Here is a 25961-nt window from a genome sequence, read left to right on the forward strand (position 1 = left end):
CGTAACTAACCGGTGCTGATTACCATTACCATTTATTACCATCCCCGGCAGCCTGCCGATACCGTGGCTGCTCTACGGAATCATCTACGGGGCGCCCGTGGAGGTGAACTCGGTGGGCATGGTCTGCTCCATAACCATCCTGTTTATGATGCTGGTGTTCGTGGTGATGTCAATCGCCTGCTTCCGCTGGCGCATGAACAAGGGGTTGGGCTTCACCATGTTTCTGTTGTATTTTGCCTTTGTCGCCGTGTCGCTGATGTTCGAATACGACGTGATCACCTGCCCCTTTTAAAGGGCAGGGGCAAAGACAAAAGCGGTCAACAGTTACCGAGTTCCGGGTAGCAGTCGAGCCATCGAGATGGAGCTACCAAGCTACAAAGCCACCAAGGATTCCATACCAAGGATGTCTGGATGCCGCCGAGGACGAAACGAGACGAGGACCCCGTCAGTCTCACACCCAATTAGCTAAATTATATACAAGCAAATTAATTAATGATTAACAAATTAATTAACAGTGGACTAAAGCTAAATAATCGAATTGTTAAACAGACAAATACACCGCCACACACAGACTCACTCACTCACAGATACACAACACCACCAAACCAAATTAAATCAAACGAACACACATGCGAAAGCGGTTATGAAAAATAACGAAATCGAAAACTTAACGTTAACAAAATGCGAGTTAGTTAGTGCCAGCGTTTCTTTTTCGAAAGACATTTACTTTAAAGTGTTTAGCGCAGCTTTTTAACGCAAGCAGCCCCCTCCAATCCTTAACTCTACGAATCTTTGCTCCCAACTATCGTATCTATGTATCTATGACCTATTAACAAACTAGCGAGAAGGAAACACGACAATGGCTTCCCAACCACTTACTAACTATGTATCTACCTAACGTTTGGGTTTTAACTACAGGCATAAGAAAACCAGCAAAAGTATGTATCAACAAATATATATGATTATCTCGGCACAAGGCACCCTATATCCTATATACGGTACGATATGATACGATACGATACGAAACGATATGATACGATACGATACGATAATGGAAAGCAGCCTCCAAGTTTTGTGTTGAGCTCTTTCGTTTCGATCGATCGAGCAGAAGCCTTTCATTTGCGTGCTCTACTAAGATTTCTCCTAAAAGCTTTATCCAGAGCCTATCTAAAACTCTATCTAGTTTACGACTTATATACATAATACTTATATACCCACTCACACGCACACTTACATGGCATACTATATATTGACCTGTATTGATTAAGTGATAATTTGCGTACTTATTGAACAAGCAAACGAACAAATCGAGAACTCTCAAAGTAAGCTACAATTATACTCGAATTCAAAACTAAATCGAAACGAATGTAGGGCATACTTAAAATATTTTGCTAAAAAGCATTTGCCATACATCCAGACCAGGGCATTATGATTATCGATTACACTGATTCCAGTCCGATGCTAATTCTAATTCTAATTCTAGTTATGATTATGATTCTAGTTCTGATCCCGATTCTAGTCCTAATTCCAATTCTGATTCACGTTGGCGTTTAGGAGGAGCAGAGTTTAAATTTAACTTTAAATTGAAGCCATATTTATTATAGACTACTTCAAATCCAAAACAAAAACGAAGCCTACTAAAAGAAAAAACAAAAAAAAAACCAAAAACTAATTTCATATACTTTTTGCTTAATGAAGTCCCCCAAGTACATATATATGAGCATATTAACGTATTTATATATAAACGACATTTAAGACGATATTTAACGAAATATGAAACAAAATCAACTTGCTCTCTTTATTTAGAAGGTACGTAACATTTTTCTAAACTAAAACCCTAAACTCGTAAAACCAAGTGGCCGCAAAACCGATGAAATGCAAATGGAAAAGAAACCCAAATAATTTAACATAAAACGCATACATATATACACCTAATTATAAACATACATATATAAATATATATATTTTATATATACCAGAAGATAACTTACTATATATATATGCAACTATACTTAAGTAGGCAATGTATCTAACGGATATCCAGACGTTTGCATATGGCTCGCAGTCAAGTTAAGGAAGCGACAGAACACAGATACAGATACAAAATACAAGATACAGATACAAGCACACACACGTTAACACTCAGAACAGAAAGCAATAATTTTTATTACCAGTGAAATTAGAGGATTCAGCAGTGGCATCGCACTGCAAGCATACTGTCCTAGATGTACGACATGCGAAAATCTCACTGCGAAAATGCGAAAATCGAGACCCAAAAACGTACATTGAGGCCAAGTCAGCTCAGCAGTGGTAACGCATCGGAAATAATTATATATGCATTCACATTCGCAAAATTATATACTGTATCTGCTGAACAATGCGATGTGCAGATGCAAATGCAGAATTAACGTAACTAAGTGGCTGCTCTTACACCCCATGGGTGCAGTGCATTCGATTGCACACAGATATAAATATACGAGTATATATATAATTGATAATATATTATACGCATGTAGGATATGGACGGGTCAGAGGTCACAGCCGAACAGCAGACCAGGAAATGAGCAGGGAGCGAGAGGATTGTCAGGGAACGAGGCGGAGACGTTGTATAAAACTCGAAGGAGGCTTACATCAGGTCATGCCCTCTCCACACAGAAGACTCTACATCACTTCATATGCCTAAATGCAGCCCTTGTACTAATCCAGCTTAGAGTTGGCTGAGAAGCTCTAAATTTCCCTATAATTTATATTGGACTATCCTTAAAAAGTATATCTTATAAAATCAATTTACCTATTATCGTAAGCTGGCCTTCAGTGTTCTCTATACTTGTTTAGGACCACTTTATTGCCCCTACTCTAACCTATCTCTTTTCCTTACTTTCTAAATATCCTTAAACCGATTTTTACTTCTTTTTATAACTAACTTGTTCTTCTAATAACTAGGTTTAATCTGTATCCACTACCTTTTCATAGTTCTTCTACTTTATCCATACTTTTCCTCTCAGCCACTTCATGCGTTTCTCATCGTAGCTCGTAATTCCAAAAGTGTCGACTTTCGTCCTTCTGTATTGATGTATACGCCCCTGTATCGTATATATCCCAACTAGCAAGCTCACTTCTCACGAGTAGATTGCCTCGGTCGCCAGGCTTTAACAGAGACAACTTCCAAGAACAAACAACAACTTAACTTAAACTTTTATACATGCTGTATGTTTAAACTAAAGACAACAAAGGATACCAAAAAACTAAATCGAATAGAAAGAAAACCTTAAAAAAATATCTTCCAAATTAACTTTAAAACCAAGTCATATTTATTATATAAAAATAAAATACTTGAGAACGAAACACTCACACTTAACTACATCTTATTAGAACCTAATAACGAGAAAATGGAAAAGCACACCCAGCAATTACTTGTACTGAAGATTTCCCTCACTCACACCCACTCACATCTTATCTATCATACATACAAACATATCGCGCCCACTCTTCTGTCTAAAAAGGTACAAAAGCCAAAATTTTCCAGAGAAACCAACAGAATTAAAAAACTTAGGAAGAAGGGATTGTTTCGGCGAACTTCTCTCACCAAAAAGCCCTTAAAGGCTTATCAAGAAATTAAAGGAAATGCAATAAACGATCCTCCATTGAGAAAATCCTTCTGCATCCTAATTTCCCCCTCCTTTCCATCCAAAATCATTAAACAACAACGCACACACACCACACAAAATTGTCGAGTGGCGTAGAAGTCTCGCTTTAAAGCAACGTAAATAAGAGGAAATATATACAAGAAATATATATATACAGATATATATATATGAAATTGTTATGGTTATAGATTTTTAACAAGTTGAATAATTGCGTAAAAAGTAAAAGTGAAACAAAAACACAAAAAAATTGTTGAAACATTAGCAAAAGCGTTCATAAAACATAAACGAAGCGTAAGGAAGAAAATAATAATAAAGATAAAACGAAACCGAACAAACCAAATCGAATCGAAAGATATAGTAATGCTATATATACTTTATGAAATATTTAACTATGAAAATAAAAATCATTGTTTGAAATTAAAGTGAAAAAAGTAAACTTACAAAAAAAAAAAAAAAAAAAACCAAAAAGAATTTTGTGTTTGCTAATTTTGTGTCCTCAACCAAATTTTGAGTTTGCAGAAAAATCAACCGTAAGTATACCCAATTGATCCCTATGTTTTTTAAACGTAATTGGCATGATTAGATATTCAATGTTCGATGTTTTCAAATAAAATTAGCAAACACAAGCACAGACCATTCGGAAGCATTTCTAGAGATCTGATCTGGCCTAATACTAATCACGCTCTCGAGTCAATCACCTATAACAATCGTCTTGATCAAGAAATACCGATATACCACATAACGTCTACGAGTATAAACGAACGAGCACATAATCATTAATTTCAGCTTTAAATAATCTACGAACTAGACCTAAACCGTATATGGAACACGCGGATATTTATTAACTTTTATAAACCAGTATATGTACCATATACCATATAGCATATAGCGTGTCTGTGCGATCGCGCGCTCCAAGTGGATTACTTTTTTAATACTTAATACGATAACGAATACAAATAGAACACGTGAAATGCAATGTATGCAATACTTATATTCGATTATATTTACAATATTTAGAGACCGTTTCAAGTTGCGTCCGTTGTTTAGACAGAGAAACACAGCAAACAATAAATTGTCAGTCAGTTGCCAGCGGCTTCGATTTGATTTCGATTTTTCGTTCGATGTGAGGAAACCAAACGATTACCGATTAACGATTAAACGACAATGCGAGTATGAAGCAAATATGATATATGAAAACCAGTAAAAAGTAATAGTTAACATATTGGTAGACTAATTTAAAGATTTTATAGCGTTTTCAAATTTATAAGTGTATAAACCGAATGCGTTTATTATTTGTAATGCCAGCGATCAGCCGATCGGCATCGGATGTCAGCAGATATAGCGCGAGAACATATAGCCGTCGTGTGTAATACAGTTATCATTACCCACCAAAATATGTATATTTTCCGTTGTTGAGTTTAGATCGTTGTACTTTTGAATTTTACCTTACAAGTGTGAATTTTTTCGAGACAAAAACACAAGCGGACCGATCGATAGTGCAGACGGGTGTGTAATTTTAATAGCGAACAATGAGAGTATTATAATAACAGACATTAATTTTAACAACCGATACGCTTCTAGCACATAAGATTGTACAAATGATTTATATGAATAATGCGATAAACCATGAAAAGAAAACGGAAAAGGGAGTTACAGTCGGTCAGATGTTCAGTTGATCCAGTCTATTTATAAAACCAAATTCTTAGTCATCAAAGGAAGTATATCCCCTCCCCTAGCTCACTTTATCTTTGTGGCGAACCAGAGAGCTCGAATGATGAATACATATGGTGTAATACAGCGAGTTACTTACTTTATACAAGTACGTCTAGTTAACGACATTTAGATTTTATACAAAACACACCCAGAAACACGCAGTCATTCTAAAAACTTAAAACCCTAACCGAACCGAACCAAACTCCCCAGCAGACACATTAGTTAACAGATATCATCAAAATGGAGCAAGGAGTAAAAGCAAATCAAATATATAGTCAATTTCTAACGATACATGCAAACATATATGGCTGGCACTCACGATATATATATAAAACAAAAGTATATGAAGTTATATAAAGCATTTTAAGGATCGTAAACTGGAAGAGGCGCTGAATAGAGTGGGGTGAAAAGGCCCCCCAAAACTTATGTAAATCAAAACGAAGCTATAGCGAATAAACCGAAATGTTAACTAGTTATTTAGGTGAAATATACAACAAACCACACTCAGATGCAGATGAAAATGCATATGCAGATACAATACATTTACATCGAACCGTTAACAAGGCTTTGAAAGCTCAGAAGAATTACTCAAGCAGACACCCGAACACGACACAAGGACACGAATGTTCAAAACAGCAGAGTTGAGTTGTAGCAGAGCCGCAGCAAACGAAAAAGGGCCGTTTAATAAACTTTTGTTATCAACCAAGAAAAGAAAGCAAAACGAAATGCGTCTGCAAGTAAGCAGGTTGCGAAAACAAAAAACGAAGTTAATGTTCAAACTAACTAATATATAACGAATATTATATAATACAACAAACTTAGACTGTATGTTATTTTCTCAATACAATACCTATAAAAAACAATAAAAACAGATTCAATAAAATGAGTTATCCAATGGCACTGGGCGAGTGTTGTTAATTTTATGTCAAGTGCATCATGGCTCTATCCGTTAAAATATGAAACCACTTTTTCCTTTTCTCCAAAATTAAAATCTATCAGTGTTTTTATAAAACGACTAAAAAATTTCAACAAGTAATTCAACGTTAGTAATTTAAATTTGAATGTTTTTTTAAAATTATTTCTATTAAATTATTTAATTTTTCGGTTTTATGTTAGCATTCATAGAACTAGAGCTGGCGAACTATCGATAATATCGATGGTGAGGAGACCCGCACCTGTTTAAATCTATCGCGATTATACCGCCATCATATACGCACCACTACTGTTCGTGTGTTTTTGCGGCTTAGCAGTAAGAAAATAATGTATATTTATACCCGTTACTCGTAGAGTAAAAGGGTATAATAGATTCGTCGAAACGTATGTAACAGGCAGAAGGAAGCGTTTTCCACCCCATAAAGTATATATATTCTTGATCAGGATCACTAGCCGAGTCGATCTAGCCAAGTCCGTCTGTCCGTATGAACGCTGAGATCTCGGAAACTATAAGAGCTACAATACTGGGATTAGGCACGCAGATTCCTGAGATTCCTGCGCAGCTCAAGTTTGTTTCAGCAGAGTGCCACGCCCACTCTAACGCCCACAAACCGCCCAAGCCTGTGGCGCCCACAATTTTCATGCTAGATAAAAAATTTTAACTGAAATGTATTGGTCTTGTCAATACCTATCAATTGATCCAAAAAAAATTTGGCACGCCCACTCTAACGCCCATAACGCTTAAATCTGTCTACCGCCGGTAGGTGGCGCATTTCAATATCGCTTTGCTACTTGCATATCTCCATTTCCCTTTGGTCCCTTAAGCTGAGTAACGGGTATCTAATAGTCGAGGTACTCGACTATAGCGTTCTTCCTTGTTTTAATATTATAATTTATACTTTATTTTCTTACCATTCTCCGTTGTAGAAGTCTCGGGGTTTCGCCTCTTAGTCAATCTGCTAGATCGTCGCTACATTATTCCGTGTCGGAAAACTTTAATAAATATCCACATGAAAAGTTGTGCAACGACTTAACATCCAAGCTCCAACTTCTTCTTAACAAAGTTGATACACATACACTGTGCCAATACGATGGATGGTTGGACGTCGAGGGCCAACAGCTATCGTACAGTTACAGTGCATTTCATAAATGATGGCCTTAAGCTGAAAGCCACTGTACTATCAACAGAAAAACTGATTGACCCTTTAATCGCAATTCTAATAATAAAGCAGCATCTGTTTAAGTTGTACTCTCCCACTGGAACTTAAAGTCCAAAGTAATCGCCATCGTGACAGACAATGCTAGCGCAAACAAATGCTAAAAAGTTGTCCGAAATTTTACAGAAGCCGCACCGCTCACTGCCTTAACTTAGTGGAGCAAGATTGCTTGGACGAAGAGTTGATAAAGCATGTATTGACTAAATGCAAGAGGATTGCAAGTTTTTAAAATTAGCACTATAGCCTACGAAAAATTTAAGCAAGCAAAGGGTAACAAAGCATACAGTCTATTTCAAGACACCAGATGGAATAGTGCATTTCAAATTGTCAAACGAATTTAAGCCACAAATTCATACATCCAAAAAATAGTCATCCATATGCCCTTATTTAGGTGGCAATGTGATCCTAATGACTGTCAATAAATCTCTAACACAAAGGTCATCAAATTGACACCTATTATAGGATCAATTTGAAACTTGTTAACACTTGTATACGAAAAAGGGACTTGTTTTTTGGGAAGTGGATGAGCCTTCAAATGGCTTTTTCTGTAGATAAATAATGTACGTTTTTGTGCAACATGTGCCAGGTCTTGTCAGGAAGGACATAAGCTGGAGTTGGGTCATGTCTTAAAAAATCATAGCAATATTTCTTTCAACATGAGATTAATTGTTCAGTTCCGCGCCCTATAAAGACGCTAGAGGTGGCAAACTATCGATGGCACTATCGATAATATCGATGGTTAACAGCCAGCTTGTTCCATCGATGTTTTAAAAACTATCACGACAGTATCAGTTTGGCAGGCCTAAGACGGTGGATGGACAGCAAGCTTGCCTGTTCTTGCTCGAACAAGTTTTTTCTTTTGAATAAAGGTACCACTGCTGGACTGTTATGCCTTACAGAGCAATGAAGTTGGCCAAAAAGGCTTTGTGTGTCCCAGCGACTTCAACGGAGTCTGAGACTATGTTTTCGAAGGCAGGCCAAATAATTTCCTAGCGCAGGTAATCACTCAAGTCAAACGGAGTCGCTGCCCTTTAAATTTTATAATTACTCTTCCTGTTGGACCAAGTTCTTTCCTGTTATTTTTGGTTTTTTTTCATAACTCTATTAATATACAAAATGGGGATGTCTGACTTAAAATTTTCTGCTATTAAATATAATGTCAGCATTGCTAAAAAAAGGTCTTAAAATGTTCGTGATGTACCCTTCATCTGATAAATCTGCGTTGCATGTCAACTCATTCGCCCCGAGGTGCCCGTGACCTTAAATTGCCCATAGTCAACTCTGGTGATATTCTCTATCCCGCCACAATTAAGCTTCCTTAGAAATATTATATATAGGTAATCTTATAATTTATTTGTTTAATTTCTTGACGCATTTTTTTCCAGTTCTTTTTTTCATTTTCGAGATTATTTGGCGCTCTGGACTGTCTGAGAAAAAGAACTGTTTTCTGGAGTTCCAGAAGTTAATGGAATTCGGCACGAATAAAAAGCGGCAAAACGGCACCCAGTGTAATTTTTGCTCTTGTACAATGAGTACGCTTCTCGCTCTAAAAAGCACAATGTTTTTCACATGTAGGTTCTTTTACTCCCGCACAGCGGAGGTGCAGACAACGATGTATTTCAAAGAAATTTATTTTAAAATTATTATATATTTAAATTATAAATATTTAAAAAAAAAAAAAGAATTCATGAGATCAGTCTTACATACTAGTGATATTTCTTACTATAACTTTTGTTTATAAACACAATCCCTGCCTTCAATGGGGGACGGCGGTCAGACATGATTTGACCCGCTTTGCTAAAAGCACTCTCGACTCGCAGGACGTAGCATAAATATTTTTTAACAGTTCCTTGAAGACTTCTAAAATTAAAATTATTTATTAAAGTAATCACAAAGCGCAATTAATAAATTTACCTTCCAAAAATGTAAGGGCTCACTTGTTTCGAGCTTATTTGCAGCGTTGCTCCTACACCACCAATCACAATTCCAATAAAAAAATTTTGCATTATAATTTACAAATTGGGAAAAATGTAGCAAATTACAAATTTTTATCGTGTTTTCGGTCTCTTTCTTCTTTGAACAGTGGTGGGCCCAGAAACATAGATTGTAAAAAATGAACACTGATGTTTTTAAAATTGTACTCTGAAAAAAAGTAAAAGAACATTCTCGGAAGTTGTATCGAACAATTAGCCGCGCTCAGCAGAACAAATTCTAACGCAGAAATTCTTGCATGATGATTAGTAAAAGAGGAGCGTACAAACAGCACTACTTCTTGATACATAATACATTGCTGCTGGCGTGTATCGATATGTAAGATATCGATAAGAAGTAACAGAATTATAAAAAACATAGTTTTTACAAAGGTTCAGGCCTTTTTGATTTTTGCGTGTCCACGATTAATGTGCGCTACGCTGCACTTGGGATGGCAACCGATATCGTTCTTGCGAACGCAATTTAATAGTAAATCGTTTTAAACGACCCAAGTCGATTCCTTTCTAGCTTTGTGTTTATTAGGTATTATAGATTATATAAATTTAAAATAATAATGCAACCTACAGCACTTTAGAAACAGTATACACTCACTCAGTAAGCTCTGTAATTATTGTAAAACTTAATTTGCTGCATAATGAGTTTTACCCGAAAAACACTATTCCCAACGTAATACAAGGTGAGTTCCAAAGTAAACAGGACTTTTTGAATCTAGCGCCCTCTAGTGGCGCCATCTATATGTCAACTGGTGCGTTAGAATCTGCTATCGTTTATCGAAATCCAATAAAAATGTCATGACATTTCATCTATTGGAAGTGAGGTTATTGCGTTTTAAGTGTCAGTATGTTGTTGTCATCGGTGCGAAAATGAGCTTCGAACAAAGAGCCAACCTTAAATTTTGTTTTAAAATTGGTAAAATATTTACCGAAACGTTTCAATTGATGAAACAAGTTTATGGCGATGATTTCCTATCCCGTAGCAGAGTGCACGAGTGGTTTCAACGTTTTCAAAGTGGTCGTGTGGACATAAATGACGGACGAGCCGAAACCCAAAAAATCGCGCCTGGAGAAGTCAAAAGTGAAGACAATGCTGATTTGTTTTTATGATTCCAAGGGTATATTCCACAAAGAATTTGTTCCACCCGGCCAAAACGTTAATGCGGAATTCTACCTTGGAGTTTTGAAGCGTTTGGTGCGCCGTATTCGACGTGTTCGGCCCGAATATCGCGAAGATGGAAGCTGGCGTTTGTTGCACGATAATGCGCCGTCTCATCGATCGACGCTTGTGTCCGACTATTTGATTAAAAATCACATTTTAACCATCAACCACTCCCCGTATTCACCTGATATGGCACCGTGCGACTTCTACTTTTCGGAAAAATGCATTTGCCGATGAAAGGAAAGCGTTAGAGAGGCCATTCAAAAGGCTTGCACCGGCATACTGGCGGCCATACCGGGCAACGAGCTAAAACACTCGTTCGACATGCTTTTGGACCGTGCAAAACGCTGTATTAAAGCAGGAGACTATTTTGAATAAAAAAAATGATATTGCCGAAAAAACTATTTGTTCTGTCTTTTTTTTAAAAGTCCTGTTTACTTTGGAACTCACCTTGTATACAGTGTCAGTGAGTCTTCGGCATTACAGTCAAAGCATTCACACATATTTAGAATAATAAGTACTGAAAAAAGTGTACATATTTTCACAATGAGTTTTCGGGTTTGAATGTACTCATGCAACCGTCGAATACATTTACAGTTGCAATTACCTATTTGTTATGCAACAAATGGAATGTAAATGTAGGTACTTCAACAAGATTATCAAAAGCCTTTGGCAACTTGCACTTAAATTGTCATTTTCAAATTATCGTTATTTGCCAAAACATTATCCAATTGGCAATTAGAGATGGCCCAAAGTCTATCGATAGGTGTGTGTACGCGCTATACCGCAAACGGTCACCTTAAAATGTTGGAAGGGTGACACGGCTAAGTTAGCAAAGACCCCTTCCCAACACTTTAAAGTGGCCGTTCGCTAAAGTGTTTGAAGGGTGTCCCTGCTAACTTAGCCGTGGCACCCTCTCACCATTTTAAAGAGACCTTATTTTTGGTATATTTGACTATATACAAAAATGGTATTAAAAGATTATTTCCCAAAGCCCAAACGGTATACTAATTCCTTTCCACGCGCCCAACAACACAAAAAACGTGTGTTTTGGTGAACTGCGTGTTTTATTTAAAATAAATCTGCTTAAGCAGATTCCGCTTGACAAAAAGGGCATTTTCATAAACCGGCATAATGAGGCGACCGAAGAAGGTGAGTTTTGTTGGGTTTTAGGATGTTTACAAGACCCTTTAAGGTTATGTGTGTTGGGCCTCCCTGAACATCAATATATTTAACCACTTATAGTACGAATCCGGAGAGGCCACGCAGTACATTAGTCGGCGGGCTGCGCTCAGGAAGCTCCAGCTCTCCCTTAACGACTTCCGGAGGCTGTGCATCCTGAAGGGCGTCTATCCCAGGGAACCCAAACACAGGCGTAGGGCCCAGAAGGGATCTTCGGAGATCAAGGTGCTCTACCACACCAAGGACATTCGTTTTCTGCTGCACGAGTCGATTGTCTGGACGCTGCGTGACTACAAGGTACGTTAACTCTTGGCTTCATATATGTCTACCCTGGATTTCATTACCCACTCCTAACATCCCACAGATCTTTGCCAAGAAAAGCAACCGCGATCGCGCTATCAAGGATTTCCGTAACTTGAAGCGACGATTGGCCCTGTTTCCGGAAATCAAACTCGATCACATTGTGAAGGAGCGCTACCCCACCTTCATTGATGCCCTTAAGGACCTGGACGATTGCCTGACCCTGCTCTTCCTGTTCAGCACCTTTCCCTCGCTGCACTTGATCCCCAGGGAGCAGTCGAACCTCTGCCGTCGGCTGACCATTGAGTTCCTTCACTACGTGATCGCCTCCAAGTCGCTGCGCAAGGTGTTCATCTCCATCAAGGGCTACTACTTCCAGGCGGAGATCAAGGGCCAGAAGGTCACCTGGATTGTGCCACACTACTATCCCTTCAAGCCACAGTCCCGCCAGGAGGTGGACTTTAAGGTGATGTCCATCTTCGTGGAGTTCTACACCATTATGCTGGGCTTCACCAACTTCCGGCTGTTCCATGGCCTGAATCTGGCCTACCCACCACAGTTCCCGAGCAGTGTGCTTCAGGACAGCGAGGACTCGCTGAAGGACGAAGCCAGCTTTGTATCTGACCGCATTGCAGCGCTGAACTTCGATCTGTTGCGCACGGACAAGGTCCAGGAGGACGAGGAGGAGCTGGACATCGACATGGAGCTGTTGGAGCAGGACGGCGACTCAAAGCGCATCATCAAGATGAAGCAGGAGGCCCAGGAAGTGTCCCGTCTGCGCACCCTCTTCAAGGGCTTGAAGTTCTTCATCAACCGCGAAGTTCCCCGCGAACCCCTGGTCATCCTCATCCGCTCCTTCGGCGGCAAGGTTTCTTGGGACTCGTCCATCTTCGCTGGCTCTGCCTACGATGAAACTGATGAAACCATCACCCATCAGATCGTGGATAGGCCCAGTCTGGCCACGCAGTACATCTCGCGAGACTATATCCAGCCACAGTGGGTCTTCGACTGCGTCAATCAGCGCACGCTGCTGCCCACAAACAAGTACTTCCTGGGCGAGACTCTGCCGCCACACTTGTCGCCATTCGTCGACTCCAAGAGGGACACCTACATCCCACCCGAGGAGAAGGCCCTGCTGGATCCCTCACTGATCGAAACACATGGTAAGTTAGGGACATTTTTTATGCTGACACATTGAATCCGAAATTTAATGCTTATTTCTTTTGCAGTCCAAAGCGATGAGGATTCCGAGGATGAAGCCGAGAAGGAGGAGGAAGAGGCTGTGGACCAGGAGCTGCTCGATGCCCAGCTGCAGCTTGCCTACCAACAAGAAACAGCCGAGTACAAGAAGTACGGCGGTCCCGATGGCGTCAACGAAGACGAGGAAGATCCAGAGGATGACGATGAAGAAGACGACGATGAAGAGGAGGAGGAGGAGGAAGAGGTCGACGAGAAGACCAAGCGCCTGCGGGAGGAGAAGCAAAAGATGTCCGTGCAGTCCGGCAAGGTGCACAAGGTCAACAAGCGGCAGGTGCACAAGGCCGAAGTGGACGAGCACCGCCTGCAGGCACGTATGGTGAAGCCCCGACACCGCAACCTCTTCCGGAAACTCATCCGCGAGAAGCAGACCAAGGAGAAGGAGGAGTGGCTGCTGCGCAAGAAGCGACGAACCATCGAGGCCGACAACAAGGAGGCCCGGAAAACGGCCAAGCGGGAGGCACGCAAGGAGGCGGCGGCCGCCGCTGCCAAGGCTTCCAAGCTGGGCAAGTGAGCCGACCATCGGCTTGGGGGGTTCTGTGTCTTGATTTAGGTTTAATAACAATAAACAATGAAAATGTAAAATAAATATAAATTAAATCTTCTTTATTTTGCACTTGAACTATATTTTTTTTCACAGTACAAATGGAAAATTCAGTTAGATGAGTTCTTTGAGTAGTTTTATTTTACAATTTGCTCAGAAGGATTTTATATTTTACACCATTGGAAATAATTACATTTTGTATCAACCAGTAAAGTTCAACAAAATTTTATGTTTACATCATAAAATAATAATTACAATTTTTAACAACATTATGAGAGTTCTCTTCAGAAGATGGATAAAATCTTGTATATAAACAATGAAAATATATAAATAAATAGTTACATCGAATATATTTCGGTTGTATATTTTTGTAAACTATGTGTTGGACTTTAAAAATTAATGAACAATGAATTTAAGAGCAAAGAAGGCATTCAATTTGTATAAAATAATTGACATAACCATAAACGCGGCTGTCAACAGCAACTCAATTTCGTTTGGGGGATAAATCAAGCAATAAACCCTATCATTATTGTGGCCATTTCATTGAACACAAAGTGTAGAACATAATTGTTTTTGAGTGGCTTTCCAGTCCAGAAAATGGTGGGATTCTGACTACGAATTTCTAGGCCCAGCCACGGGATAACTTAAACAATAATTGTGTGTATATCGTATCGAATTAGCACTATGTATATTGTATATGCCCTGACGTCCAAGTCTGTCGTGGTTCCTATTAGTCTACTTGTATATCGATCGCTAGTTGAGTTTCTAAGTCAATTATTTCCGTAACAAATGCCAAGATTCCACCGAGCTTCTTTCGTGATTATATCCTATTTATCGACCTAGTCGCTATCGCTAGCTGCTCCGCCCGCCGCTCCGTCCTCGTCATCATCATCATCGCTGTCCTCAAGTTCAGGCATCGGGAAACGCAGGAGGGCCGCAATTCCAGTCAGTTGAGCCAGTTCTGTGGGGAGAAGATAAGGCTTATTCAGTGCACTTTGTTATGGAAGTAATTGTCAGGGTTACAAGAGGAGAACCAAGCGGAATCCTTCTATCTGTATGCTGAAAACCAGAATTTCAAGTAGACTACAAAAACTTAAACCATCAATACTTGATGCTAGAGAACTCTGAATCTCAGAACTGCAACAGCCCGTGCAACTTTTTCACTTTTTAACCAGGTTGTGGGCGTTCCTGCTGTCCAATCCCAAGGCTCACCGGTTGTTCTAGGCCATGACTCATAGAGTGAACTTCACATTCAACTCGGCCAGAGTGCACATTAAAAATGCATGGGTTTGCCCAATTACCTCGGGATTAATGCGGGTTTTGTATCAGGAGAAACACAATTTTTATTACTCAAGTACCGAATTGTCAGACCCTTTTATCTCTTAAATTTGGTTTTGTTTACACTAGTCGCTTACTTGTTTATACATACTTGTGTAATTTAAAACTGATAAAAGTGCTCAGCCGGCTACAATGGCTTTATAAATACTTGCAAGTAGATAAGAAAGGGAAGTACTTCAGAAAAAACCACAAAAAACTCGATTTGTTGCAAAACCTACAACGTATGGGGGGATCTATTTTGGAACCCCCAGCGACCCATTTTCGAGTTGAAAACTAAAATCTTGCCAAGTCTCGGGTCTCAGACAATTCAAAAAAGAAACTCGAAGAAGGAATCGCATCTCGTGAGTCACCTGAAAGTGGCTATTTAAAGCTTATAAGCACTTAACACCCCGAAAATATTTGCAATATGTGAGATGCAGTTGTAATTAATTCTAAATTGAATACGAAAATGAAATCGAAAGTTTCCTTTCGCATGAGCTAGCAAAAACTACTTGGCAACTATTCAATGATGATGTTTTCTGCTCATCTCATAGTGGACTTTGTAATGTGGGAGACCCCTCCAAGAAATACACATATGTATGCCCGCACATGTATACAATATTTGTTTACGGGTAGAGGAGCATTGCATCGGGGGACTTAAAAATAGAATCTTTAACGAGGTCATTAGACAGAGGAAGGCAGCCTGCACATGAGCATTCAAATTAAGCATAGAAATGGCCAAAGGTGGAACAAGTGTGATGTAAATATGTTTCTGCTGGAGATGATCTATTCTTGTCCTGAAAGGGAAGTTTCTTCTCGCTCTATGAGTCATGGCGAGTTTATTTTCTATATACGAGATGAAGAAGTTGCCGAGATCTTCCCAAGCAGCACAAGGTTAAAAAGTGCTCTAATGGATTCCAATTTTTTCTATTTTTGTTGAACATCTGATGCAAGTGGCCCGATCTCTAACATGTAACTTAATTAATTGCTTAAAGAAGTTTCACTCAGCACCTCATTATGTCTCAGTAGATAGCTTCATTCTAGTTTTCAAAAACGCTGGAGATAAACATTTTTAAAATATTGTAAATATCTTGTAAAGCACAAATACATATGTAGATAACAGCTTTTCTTGTTCGTTTTTTAAATAAATTCCTTCCGATATTTGGGATAATAAAGATATTTTTTTCGTCCCTGAAATGTTGTTAATAGGTGTTCTATACTCACGTTCTCCTGAGATGTGCATGCTGGAAAAGATCTTCACTTCGCCTCCAGCATCCCGAACTGATTCAACCAGATTTACATACTCCTTCCTAAGATTAACGTCTTGACATCTGTGAGAGAAATGTTTAGGTTATTTAAGATTGCAAACCCGTAAGACTTGTTAAATCGTACCCAACACAAGTACGAACCGATTCTATCAATTTATTTTCCCATTTATCACCCATTTACGGATGTAGGTGCCCGTATCTATTGCACTTTCGCATTCCACAACTAAACCCGTATAAATGGCGCATAGCAAAGTGCTGGATCATGGCACGTGATGGGCATAATCCGCCGCGAATAAGGTGTCAAGTTTAACTGGAAATAGTGGGTTCACCTCGTCACTCACCCCAACAAAAGGGGCCATCACCCATTATACTTAGACCCCGGGCCCGATTTGCATTTCAGATTCGCAGAGAATATGAAGTCACTAGTCGTTAAACAATGAAAGTGCGACCCCCATAAAAAAAACTTAGTGCTGTTCAAAAACCCCGGCGATATGACGAACATTTTTGCAGGTAAGAAAGTAAGAATAAGAATCCGAAGAAATTCATATGACAAACAGACAAAAAATTTAATTTCAATTAACATTTTTATTGAACGACAACAAACCGCTTTTTGTTTGCAAAGAGAGAGTGCGATTCGGGTCCTATAGAGCGATCAGAGCAAAGAAAACCCCATGTGGAGGGTATTCGAAATAGGATCCACAGCACGTGCAAACCCAGAGAGCGAGTCGAGGAAGAGAGCTGCTGTCTTCGCAGCGAAGAATTAGTTGCAAAGCGGCTTTCTTGCGGGGAACATCGAGCGATTCGAGGGACGGAATCCGACACGAACCGGAGAAGATTGCCACGCGAAAAGAAAAATTGGTGCTAAGACCCCGCTAAAAAGAAAACAAAAAAAAAACAGCCCCACCAAAATCGCAAAACTGCAGAAGAAAAGTGCACAAAACACGCATAAAAAAGATACAAAGGTGCGTTTGGCCAACAGAGTGAAAGTTTATAAGTGTTTTGTTTTTAACAAAAATGCAAGCAATTCAAAGCCCCGCTGACAGTTTATTTAACATTTTATCCCGCTGACTCAGCCGAAGGCTATGAAGATACAATTTTATCTGCTACCTGTGCTCAGATACTTTTTTTTTACTCATCCATCAACCGCAAAATGCGATGAACTGTGAGCCATTGTTGTAGATGCTGCTGTGTGGCTGTTGTACCTGCAATTTCAGCCCATGTTGCTGATGTAGCTGCAATTGTTGCTGCCGCTGCGTGACAATGATTGCACAATGAAATCAATTGTTATAATGGAATTAGCGTGCACGAGGCCGAACACAGCCGTGAATTGTCAGCCAGAAAGAGAGAGCGGGTAAAAAAGAAGGAAAAATTGTGGCGGGGAAAGTGGGGCCCAAAGCGCCCCGAGATATCAGTAAGTGCGCGTAAAAATGTGTAATTAAATGTGCGAAGAGGGGCGGCAATAACTGAACTTGACTCAACCTACAAGGCATAAAATTCGATATGCTCTGAATACATCGATAAGACAAAAATCCCCTTTCAAGATACAAGTTTTCAATTAATGAAACTGTTCCCCCCTGCACAAGCAAGGTTTCGATTTTGTGAGATCATTAAAACCAACCTTTTAGGCAACGCCTTGATTTAAAAGCTGTTATTGATCATTTCAAAAGTGCAAGCCAGCTCATTGCTTACCCCACCAGTTAGCCAAGCAAAACCCAACCCGAATACAAACCAAGGTAAAAAACCCTTAAGGCAAAGATCCAACAAAAGTGATTTATTGAGCACTCCGCCCATTTAGGGTATCAATACCGTTTATTCCGACAAGCCCTTTCACTTCTTGCTCAATGGAAACAACCTTAAACTTTTCCCTCTCTCTCTGCCATTGGCTTTCACAATACACAAATATATACAAAATATATAAACAATTGTCTTTGCGAGACAATATTTACAAGCGTGGCCAGCTGCGACATAAAAAATCAACGACAACCGCTTAAAGGGGGCACGTTTTTGATGCACAAGGCATGTTGCAACGCAAAACAAAGAGGGACTAGAAAAACTGGTTGTATTGGACACATGAATAATATGCGAATAGCCCAATCTATAGTATGAGAGGAGAGTATCGGCCGAAGGGGAAAAGCGCTAAGTGCATTCGAGCAGCAGAAGAACTTGATAAGTTAGCTTTAAGTGGATCATGTTACATGGTCTGTGGAATCCATCGAGAACTGAGGGTTCCCCGAGATTCTGAAGAGGGAGCAGTGTGGAAACGAGAGTGTCCGCTTCAAAAGTTGCCCGCCAAGTGATCCATAAACGGAGCGATTAAATAAATTAAAATTCTTTATTTGTTATTTCTCTCTCGCTGTTTTTTGCTCTCTCCTCCGCAATCTTTGCCCACAACGGGTTCTAATAATTAGCACAAGAAATGGCTCGCGGAGCGATGAGGGATTCGATTCCACATGGTTATAAATCCTGTATAGTACACAGCTTATTTACATACATCAAAGTTTAGTTCAGTCTTTGTCATTTGCTAATCGAAACTCGTCTGGCGAAAACAGCTCTATAAAAAAAGACCCCAAAACAGAGCACGCAAATCTAGAGCTCGAAAATCGACCATGAGTATCAACGGATACGGTCTAAATGGGTGAGGGACGAATCGAAGTCGGAGAAGCTATATAAAAAGCAGGGAGAAAGCCAAACAAACATGTTTGTCGTAATGTTTGAGCAACCTCATGTTAGCTATCTTAACTTATCTTAAACATTCGTAACAATGGCTCTACATTTTTCTTATAATCTTTTGCTGATAAGAACTTTTTTTGCGGTGACCAAAATTTAAGATAATTATATGTGTATACGATTATGTATGTTATATGAAAATGTGTGATTTCAATAGTATGATTTCATTATATAAATATGCGAGTTAAATGTCACTCACATATTTTGATAGTAAGTTTTCTTTATAAATACGTGACTACAATTTTAAACGTTAAGTAATGTCATATACTGGGAAGTCGCTAAAATCTTTAAAATATTTTTGCCTTGATTAGTCTGTGATAATTCAATCATAGCAAGAGAAAATACCATCTTCGATGGCCTCGACTATCAGATACCCGTTACTCAGCTAAAGGGAGTGCGAAAGAGATGGAGGTATGCATGTAGCAAATCGACTGTTTCCGAAATTGCACACCTCACCAACATGCCACCTAGCGTCTATTCCTAATTAATGAATGTTCCGATTTCAATTATTTTTGGCATGCAGATGGGCATTGATAATAAGAACGTTTTCAAAAATGTGGGCGCTAAACCAGTTTTTGCGTTATGGTCGTTTGTTGTCGTTAGAGTGGGCGTGGCACTCCGATGAAACCAACTTGCGTTGTGCAGCAATCCCAAGAATCTGCTTAAGCGTGCAACAATTCGAGATCTCAGCGTTCATGCGGATAGACGGGCATGGCTAGATGGACTCGGCTAGTGATCATGATCAAGAATATATTTGCTTTATAGGGTCGAAAACGGTTCTTTCTACCTTTTACATACTTTCCGACGAATCTAGTATACCCTTTTACTCTTCGAGCCACGGGTATAACTAGATTGCTTGAAAAGTTTACGTTTCGAAGAAATGAATAAAGCGATTTGAAGATGAGTTTACATATAAAAAAACAAAACCATTAAAAAAAACTCGAACCGTGGGATTATCGAAATTTCAACTCCACTTGACTGTACTTAACGCACATATCTTTCCACTCCAGTTCCTATTTAAGTGCCGGCCACTTAACACCGTCGAAATAAATCGAATCGAGCCAAGCGGACCCGAGATGCTCACCAGACAGCCCGACTACACCATCTCCGAACTGGGCCATCCCATCCACCAGTGGCCGGATTCGACCATGTGCGAGTCCCTCAAGAAACTGGACTACGCAAAGTTGCCAAGCTCCCCGCCTTCACCCCATCGCCTCCTGCCGCTGAGGAAAACCCTGGACGATTGCTTCAAGCGGTTGACGACGAGGAGCAGAGAAGATTTAGAAGATGATCCCATATACCAGCAGAAACAGCGGAAGAATCAGTGGAACGAGCAGCAGCGAAAGCGGTAAATCAAATGGAGAACTTAAACAAAGCATTTTTAAACATTTCCCCATCTTGTTTCTATTTGCACAATGGCGAAACTATCAGCAGCAATCAAAAATGTCGAGATAAAGGCGAGTCCCGAACAACAACAACAATGACGACTACGATAGCGACGACTTGCGATCTGAACAATTTCTGAGATTGGAACGAGGGGAAAGAATTCTTATGGGGGAGCCAACCTAAGCGGACTGATTAAATGTGCTAAAATAAAACACCTTTTGCCTAGAACATTAAGTACATAAAATGTTAAGTAAAGAAAAAACCTATAACACTTAATTTCATTTAATTGCCAGCCACGCAGTTAGCATACGAAAATTTAGATGGAATTTCAACGGGCCCATTAAAATGTAAACAAAACGCGGAGAAGAGTAGTGAATAGAACAGAACAGAACAGGCTGGCAGCCAAAAATGGTGGGGAGACATTGGGGCAACCTTGATCATGAGCACGTCGTCATGGGGCCAACAAATTAAGGCTCGGACGTGCTTTCTTTAAATGGCTAAACGCGTGCGATCGAAGTAGATCTGAATTCGCAGCGGAAGAATCTGCGATCACTCAATGCTTATGGAAGTCCAAAGTTGGTCGTGGAGTGGATGGCGAAATGGAGAACATCTAGCAAGTCTAGACATAACTAATTCTACACAAAAAAAATTATTTAAAAAATAATAAAAAATAAAAACTATAAAATAAAGTTAAAATAATCTTGCAAAACTTTAGACAAGATGCGAATATTTTCTCTTTTATCTTTAAGATTGAGTTTTCAATTCTTTTGTTTTTAATTTCTTCAGAGGATCAGAGCATTTCCAGCTCAATTCAATCCGAACTAAAATAAATTAAAAACCGCAGACGCAAATATATCAAACCAATTAGACACAATCGATACAATAATGAAATTGATTGCTCTTTTTGAGATTTCCTTAATTGCCCCAACATTTGTATTCTTTCCGGCACCCAAAGCACACTGGTGACATGTGCTCCACATGGCGACATAAGCACACCAATTGTCATCGCACTCCCCGTTAATTTTTCAAAGTTGAAGGTTCCTGCTTTTACTTCCGATTGTGCTCTTGATGTCTCCGCTTGATTGGGCTTAATGTGTGCTCAGCTGGGAGTTACGTACATACATATATCTCTGCCCAGCCAAGTGGAACTCACCTAAAGAGGTTGTCCGAGATGAGCAGCGTTTCGATGGCCTGGGACTCGGCGGCTTGGAGGACGTGCTTCTTGCCGTAGAAGGCCTTGGCGGGCTCACATTGCAGCATCATGTAAAATTGCTCTAAGGCCTTGACCTCGCCAGCTGCCTTGGTGTCGGACATCTTGGCCAGCACGGCGGGATCCTGGAGAACCTCTGGGAATGCAGATTGGGTTTAAGCTAGGTAACTCAAATGGTAAAGGGGTATGGAGCTCACCCTTTAAGGAGTGCTTAAATCCCGAGGAGGCATGCACCAGCATGAACTTGCTTTTGTTGTCCAGCAGCAGCTTGTAGTCCATCTTGACGGCCTGCTGGAACATGTAATCATAGAACTGGTCCCGCACGAATCCCGGCGAGGCAATCAGCACGCACTTAACCACATCGAAGTTGACATGCCGCAGGATGCTCTGCATAACTTGCTCGTAGAACTTGGCCAGACCCTTCTCGTGCTGCTGGACGCTGCCCTTGCGCTTGCGCGGAATGGAGACCTCGATCTTGCTCCGCACAAGCGTCATGCTGGCGGTGATCAGGCAGACGTGGGCCAGTCCCTCCTGCATGACGACGGCGGCTACATCCGCCGACTGTGTGGGATCGCAGGCCATCTCGATGCGCTCCAGGGCTATGGTGTCCCACTCAGGTTTGCGCAGCTCAAACTTGCGATTTAGCTCCAGATCCAGTGTGTGATAGGCGCCCATTTTGACGTACTGGTTCTCCTCGATGTTCCGCCCCTTTAACCGGAGCACACAAGCCTGTGTATCGAAGTCTATGCTCTCCACGGCGATGGTTAGGGTGGTGCGAACGCGGCTGCTGGTGGAGGAGCCCGTGGCCGTCTCATTTTGCACCTTGCGAATGGTGGTGCTGCGCACGCTGTCGCCTTCTGATATTAAATTGAAGGCGTGCCACATGTCCTCCGACTCCTCGGGCATCAGGGTAACATTCCTATGGGAAATTTGTAGGGGTAAATGATGATAATTGTTTAAAAGCCACAATGGTCCACTCACCCCTGCATGCCCTTGTCCACGTATTTGCCCAACAGCTTCATCCCGTCGCGTTGCTGGTCAGGATTTGGTTTTCGTTTCGTTGGCTGGCACTGCCTCTATTCCGAGTGCTTTGATTCCGCTCGCCGCTTGTCACTTGCATCCAGATTTCAGAGATTCCCTCGGTTCACAAAGGCGGCGGTGCATCGTTGTCATTGGCTCCACGCAGTTGCTAAATTCACACGGCTGATCGGATCGGTAGGATGGTTATAGAGATGGTGGTGGTCAGTTGAATCGGCAAACAAGTGACATTCACACGGGACTCCACGGGGCAATGAGTGCTGCGTGGTTAGCGGAAAACAGCTGAATTTGGCTGAGGATTGAATTCACTATTTTCTAGTTTTAAACTTAACTAAAATGTTTAGTGATTGATATATTAGTGGAGGCTGACATTTAAGAAAAAGATGCCATAATACAACAAATTTTTCGATCTAAGCCTGATTTGGTGCGAACAATACTTTTAACAATCTTACGCAATTTTAAAAATGACTTTAAAATACCATGTTAAAGTAATTAAATAATACTAAATGCTAATTTCAGCAAAGTAAATAACTTATTGGCAATAACCTTTTAAAGATCATTGTATATTTCTGACAATATTATTTTTCGCAGTCCAAGTAATAGTAGATCACCTTAGAAAATATGCTTATAGTAAACTAGCTTTTTCTAAGGCAGCTGTCATCACTGTCGGCTACACCAGCTGACCATCTGGCTCAGTATATTTTGGTATTTTCGAGCCGAGTATCCGGTGGCGGGAAAATGGTCAGCCTAATCCGACCATGTGCGAGGGGGGCAACAAAAAATCCAATTTGCATTAAAAAATACACATGTTTATTAAATTTTCCACTTTGTACGCATGTTCACTTAAGTCTAAAGGTAACTAAACTAGCAGTCGCTCGATCTCCTGCTGGATGGAGGTGATCTGGGACTTGAGCTGGCTGCCCTCGTTGGTGGTCACCGAGCAGGCCACAATTGGCCGGGAGACTCCGCAGGCGCGACCCAAGGCCTGCTTGGAGCGCACGAAGACGTAGGGCACGTTCTTGTCCTCACAGAGGAGCGGCAAGTGCAGCAAGATCTCGATGGGCTCCGTGTCGCCAGCCAGGACCACGATGTCGGCCAACCCACGGTTCAGGGTTTTAGTGGCCTCGTTGGCTCCCTTCCTCAGCTGGTTGTAGTTGAGGGCCTGCTGCAGCAGGTTCATAATCTTGGCCGTGAGCTGGGCATCGGCCAGCGGGAATGCCTTGGGGTTCACCTCCTCAGTCTGCAAAAATTGGGCAACTTATTGTAATTATTTTATATAAAAAGCTGCCGCAAGTTACTCACCATTTTTAAGTTGTTTGTTTGGTATGTTATATGAAAAACGTGTTTTTTAATGCAACCTCTCGGCTTGTTGCTTCACTGAGGGCAATTTGTTGCTGGTTAGAAATTGAATGAACTATTGAAATCACTTTCAAAACACGTGCGTCGGCGTCGGAAAACCGTATGGGGGTTGATCAGAAATACCAAAGGTAAAAACTCTCGAGCTGGTCATACTGAATTGTATGGCAGCCCTGGTTTAAAAAGACTTAATTTACTTTAAGCGTAATTTCGGAAACTAATTTAACTTTGCGGTAAGTTTAACTCATAAATTAAAACAAAAAGTTTCAAATTACATTTAAGCCTTCAAAACAAATAAATTATAAATATGTAGTATTTAAAAGAACCGATAATAATCAAAATGGAAATCAGTTGATATAAACAATTGCATTAAAATTATTTTCTAAGATAAGGATTAACTAGAGTCTGGATACTAACGGCCTACGCAGTTGTCAGTGGAAGCATTTTGGAACACGTTCTTTTATAGGGAATGCGCTTCGGTTAACTTTTCCGTTAACATTAACATTAAAAATTCTTTTTAATGCATTCCGGAATGCACATGTAAATGCTAGCCATGGAAATAGCGCGAATGCATTTGGATGCATTTTACGCAATGCGTTCTAAAAGATATTCTTGGAATGCGATGCCAAACTTCCGACTTGGAACTTCTCTGTTTTCGAAGTTGTGGGTGACGTATAAGTAAACGCAGGCCACCCAGCGTAACGTGCATACACCAAGGGATTCTCTGGTAGTTAACATTTCATTGCAGAGTGACTTGTGGAATATTATTGCGATGTTTTGTAGTAGAAAAATATATTTCTTTGCACCCTTTCTTTCTCTTTACTATCCTTTTGAAGTTGGCTGATACTTAACAGGGCTGTTATAGATGGCGTGTTAGTGAACGGTGACAACAGAGCTGCGAGTCAAAGAAGCGCATACGCAGAGGGTTTTTCTGTTAGTTAACATTACTTCGCAGCGTGACCGTTCGGAATATTTCCGGGGTATTTGAAAACGTAAAAATGGTATATTTTCGCCGCACGGCATAATGCATTGATGGTTCCGCGGCCACACCACTCAGTCAAAAAAAAATTTTGAACGTGTTGGACGGGAAACCTCGGTTCGGCGGCTATGCGGGTATTTTTAATCTAAGCCATCAATCCACAGCTACAGTGCATCAAATCGATCGGAAAGTCGAGGCATATTTCTGAAAGTGTTTTCAAATCGCTGGCATCGTAGTCGTTAAATTGCAAAAAGGTAATTTCGCGCAGCGAGAATCGAATCGCAATGCAAAGTCAAAAAACAAACTCAAAAAAGGAAACGAACGTAAAAAAATCGATTATCCAATCTGTGTGCGGGTGTGTGTGTCTGTGTGCGCGAGCGAGCGCTGTGTGTGTATGCGTGTGCGATTGTGTTTGTTTAAACCACGGGATTTTTTATGCCCAAATCGAAAGGCGAAAATTTAGCACACCGAGCAATAAAGGCCAATTTAACTAATTTAAAGTGTGCGAAATGTGGAAAAGTGCCTGCGAAGAGAGCGCTGAAAAGAGATCGCAAAATAAAACCAGAAGCGCATACACATGCACATTAACTCGCGCACACACACACGCGCGCACTCAAGTGAATGTAAAGAAGCAAAGGCAAAGAAAATGAAAAAACAGAAGCCAAAGCAAAAGACAGTGCAAAAAAAGCGTATTTAATAATTTAAATAGACAAAAATGAGAGGGGGAAAGAAAAGAAGAT

At 40.4% G+C, this 25961-nt stretch overlaps 5 protein-coding genes across 17 annotated transcripts in view; 3 read left to right on the top strand and 2 right to left on the bottom strand.

The window, feature by feature from the left end:
* Nucleotides 1-6243, top strand: part of LOC119546205 (sodium/potassium/calcium exchanger Nckx30C) — a 39804-nt gene extending 33561 nt beyond the window's left edge. For all 10 annotated transcript variants that reach the window (XM_037852331.1, XM_037852335.1, XM_037852332.1 and 7 more), the window contains one exon: nucleotides 52-6243. In XM_037852331.1, the coding sequence (XP_037708259.1) occupies nucleotides 52-292 (241 nt within the window). In that variant the 3' untranslated portion in view covers nucleotides 293-6243. The remainder of the gene's footprint in view (nucleotides 1-51) is intronic.
* Nucleotides 6244-11651: 5408 nt separating this feature from the next.
* On the top strand, nucleotides 11652-14023 carry LOC119546118 (pescadillo homolog). Its single transcript, XM_037852209.1, has 4 exons — nucleotides 11652-11809; nucleotides 11903-12136; nucleotides 12204-13302; nucleotides 13369-14023. Exons 1-4 carry the CDS (start codon nucleotides 11792-11794, stop codon nucleotides 13908-13910), a joined length of 1893 nt encoding a protein of 630 aa, XP_037708137.1. The 5' UTR covers nucleotides 11652-11791; the 3' UTR covers nucleotides 13911-14023.
* LOC119546119 (protein pelota) lies at nucleotides 13977-23238 on the bottom strand. Its single transcript, XM_037852210.1, has 5 exons — nucleotides 22830-23238; nucleotides 22046-22767; nucleotides 21792-21984; nucleotides 16482-16588; nucleotides 13977-14901 (listed from the first exon to the last, which is right to left on the bottom strand). Exons 1-5 carry the CDS (start codon nucleotides 22868-22870, stop codon nucleotides 14780-14782), a joined length of 1185 nt encoding a protein of 394 aa, XP_037708138.1. The 5' UTR covers nucleotides 22871-23238; the 3' UTR covers nucleotides 13977-14779.
* Nucleotides 17016-20907, top strand: LOC119546120. 4 transcript variants are annotated; one of them, XM_037852213.1, is made up of 3 exons: nucleotides 17016-17035; nucleotides 20263-20600; nucleotides 20684-20907. In XM_037852213.1, the coding sequence occupies exons 2-3, from the start codon at nucleotides 20329-20331 to the stop codon at nucleotides 20775-20777; spliced, it is 366 nt and encodes a 121-aa protein (XP_037708141.1). In that variant the 5' UTR covers nucleotides 17016-17035; nucleotides 20263-20328; the 3' UTR covers nucleotides 20778-20907. The 4 variants fall into 4 exon arrangements, with proteins under 4 accessions (XP_037708141.1, XP_037708139.1, XP_037708142.1 ...); XM_037852211.1 differs by lacking the exon at nucleotides 17016-17035 and adding an exon at nucleotides 17283-17487; XM_037852214.1 differs by lacking the exon at nucleotides 17016-17035 and adding an exon at nucleotides 17285-17487 and having other exon boundaries at nucleotides 20687-20907.
* A 435-nt stretch (nucleotides 23239-23673) lies between the features above and the next one.
* On the bottom strand, nucleotides 23674-24343 carry LOC119547028 (NHP2-like protein 1 homolog). The gene is made up of 2 exons (XM_037853698.1): nucleotides 24189-24343; nucleotides 23674-24126 (listed from the first exon to the last, which is right to left on the bottom strand). Exons 1-2 carry the CDS (start codon nucleotides 24189-24191, stop codon nucleotides 23746-23748), a joined length of 384 nt encoding a protein of 127 aa, XP_037709626.1. The 5' UTR covers nucleotides 24192-24343; the 3' UTR covers nucleotides 23674-23745.
* Nucleotides 24344-25961: the final 1618 nt, after the last annotated feature.

Source organism: Drosophila subpulchrella, chromosome 2L, assembly GCF_014743375.2.
Source record: "Drosophila subpulchrella strain 33 F10 #4 breed RU33 chromosome 2L, RU_Dsub_v1.1 Primary Assembly, whole genome shotgun sequence".
NCBI lineage: Eukaryota > Metazoa > Arthropoda > Insecta > Diptera > Drosophilidae > Drosophila > Drosophila subpulchrella.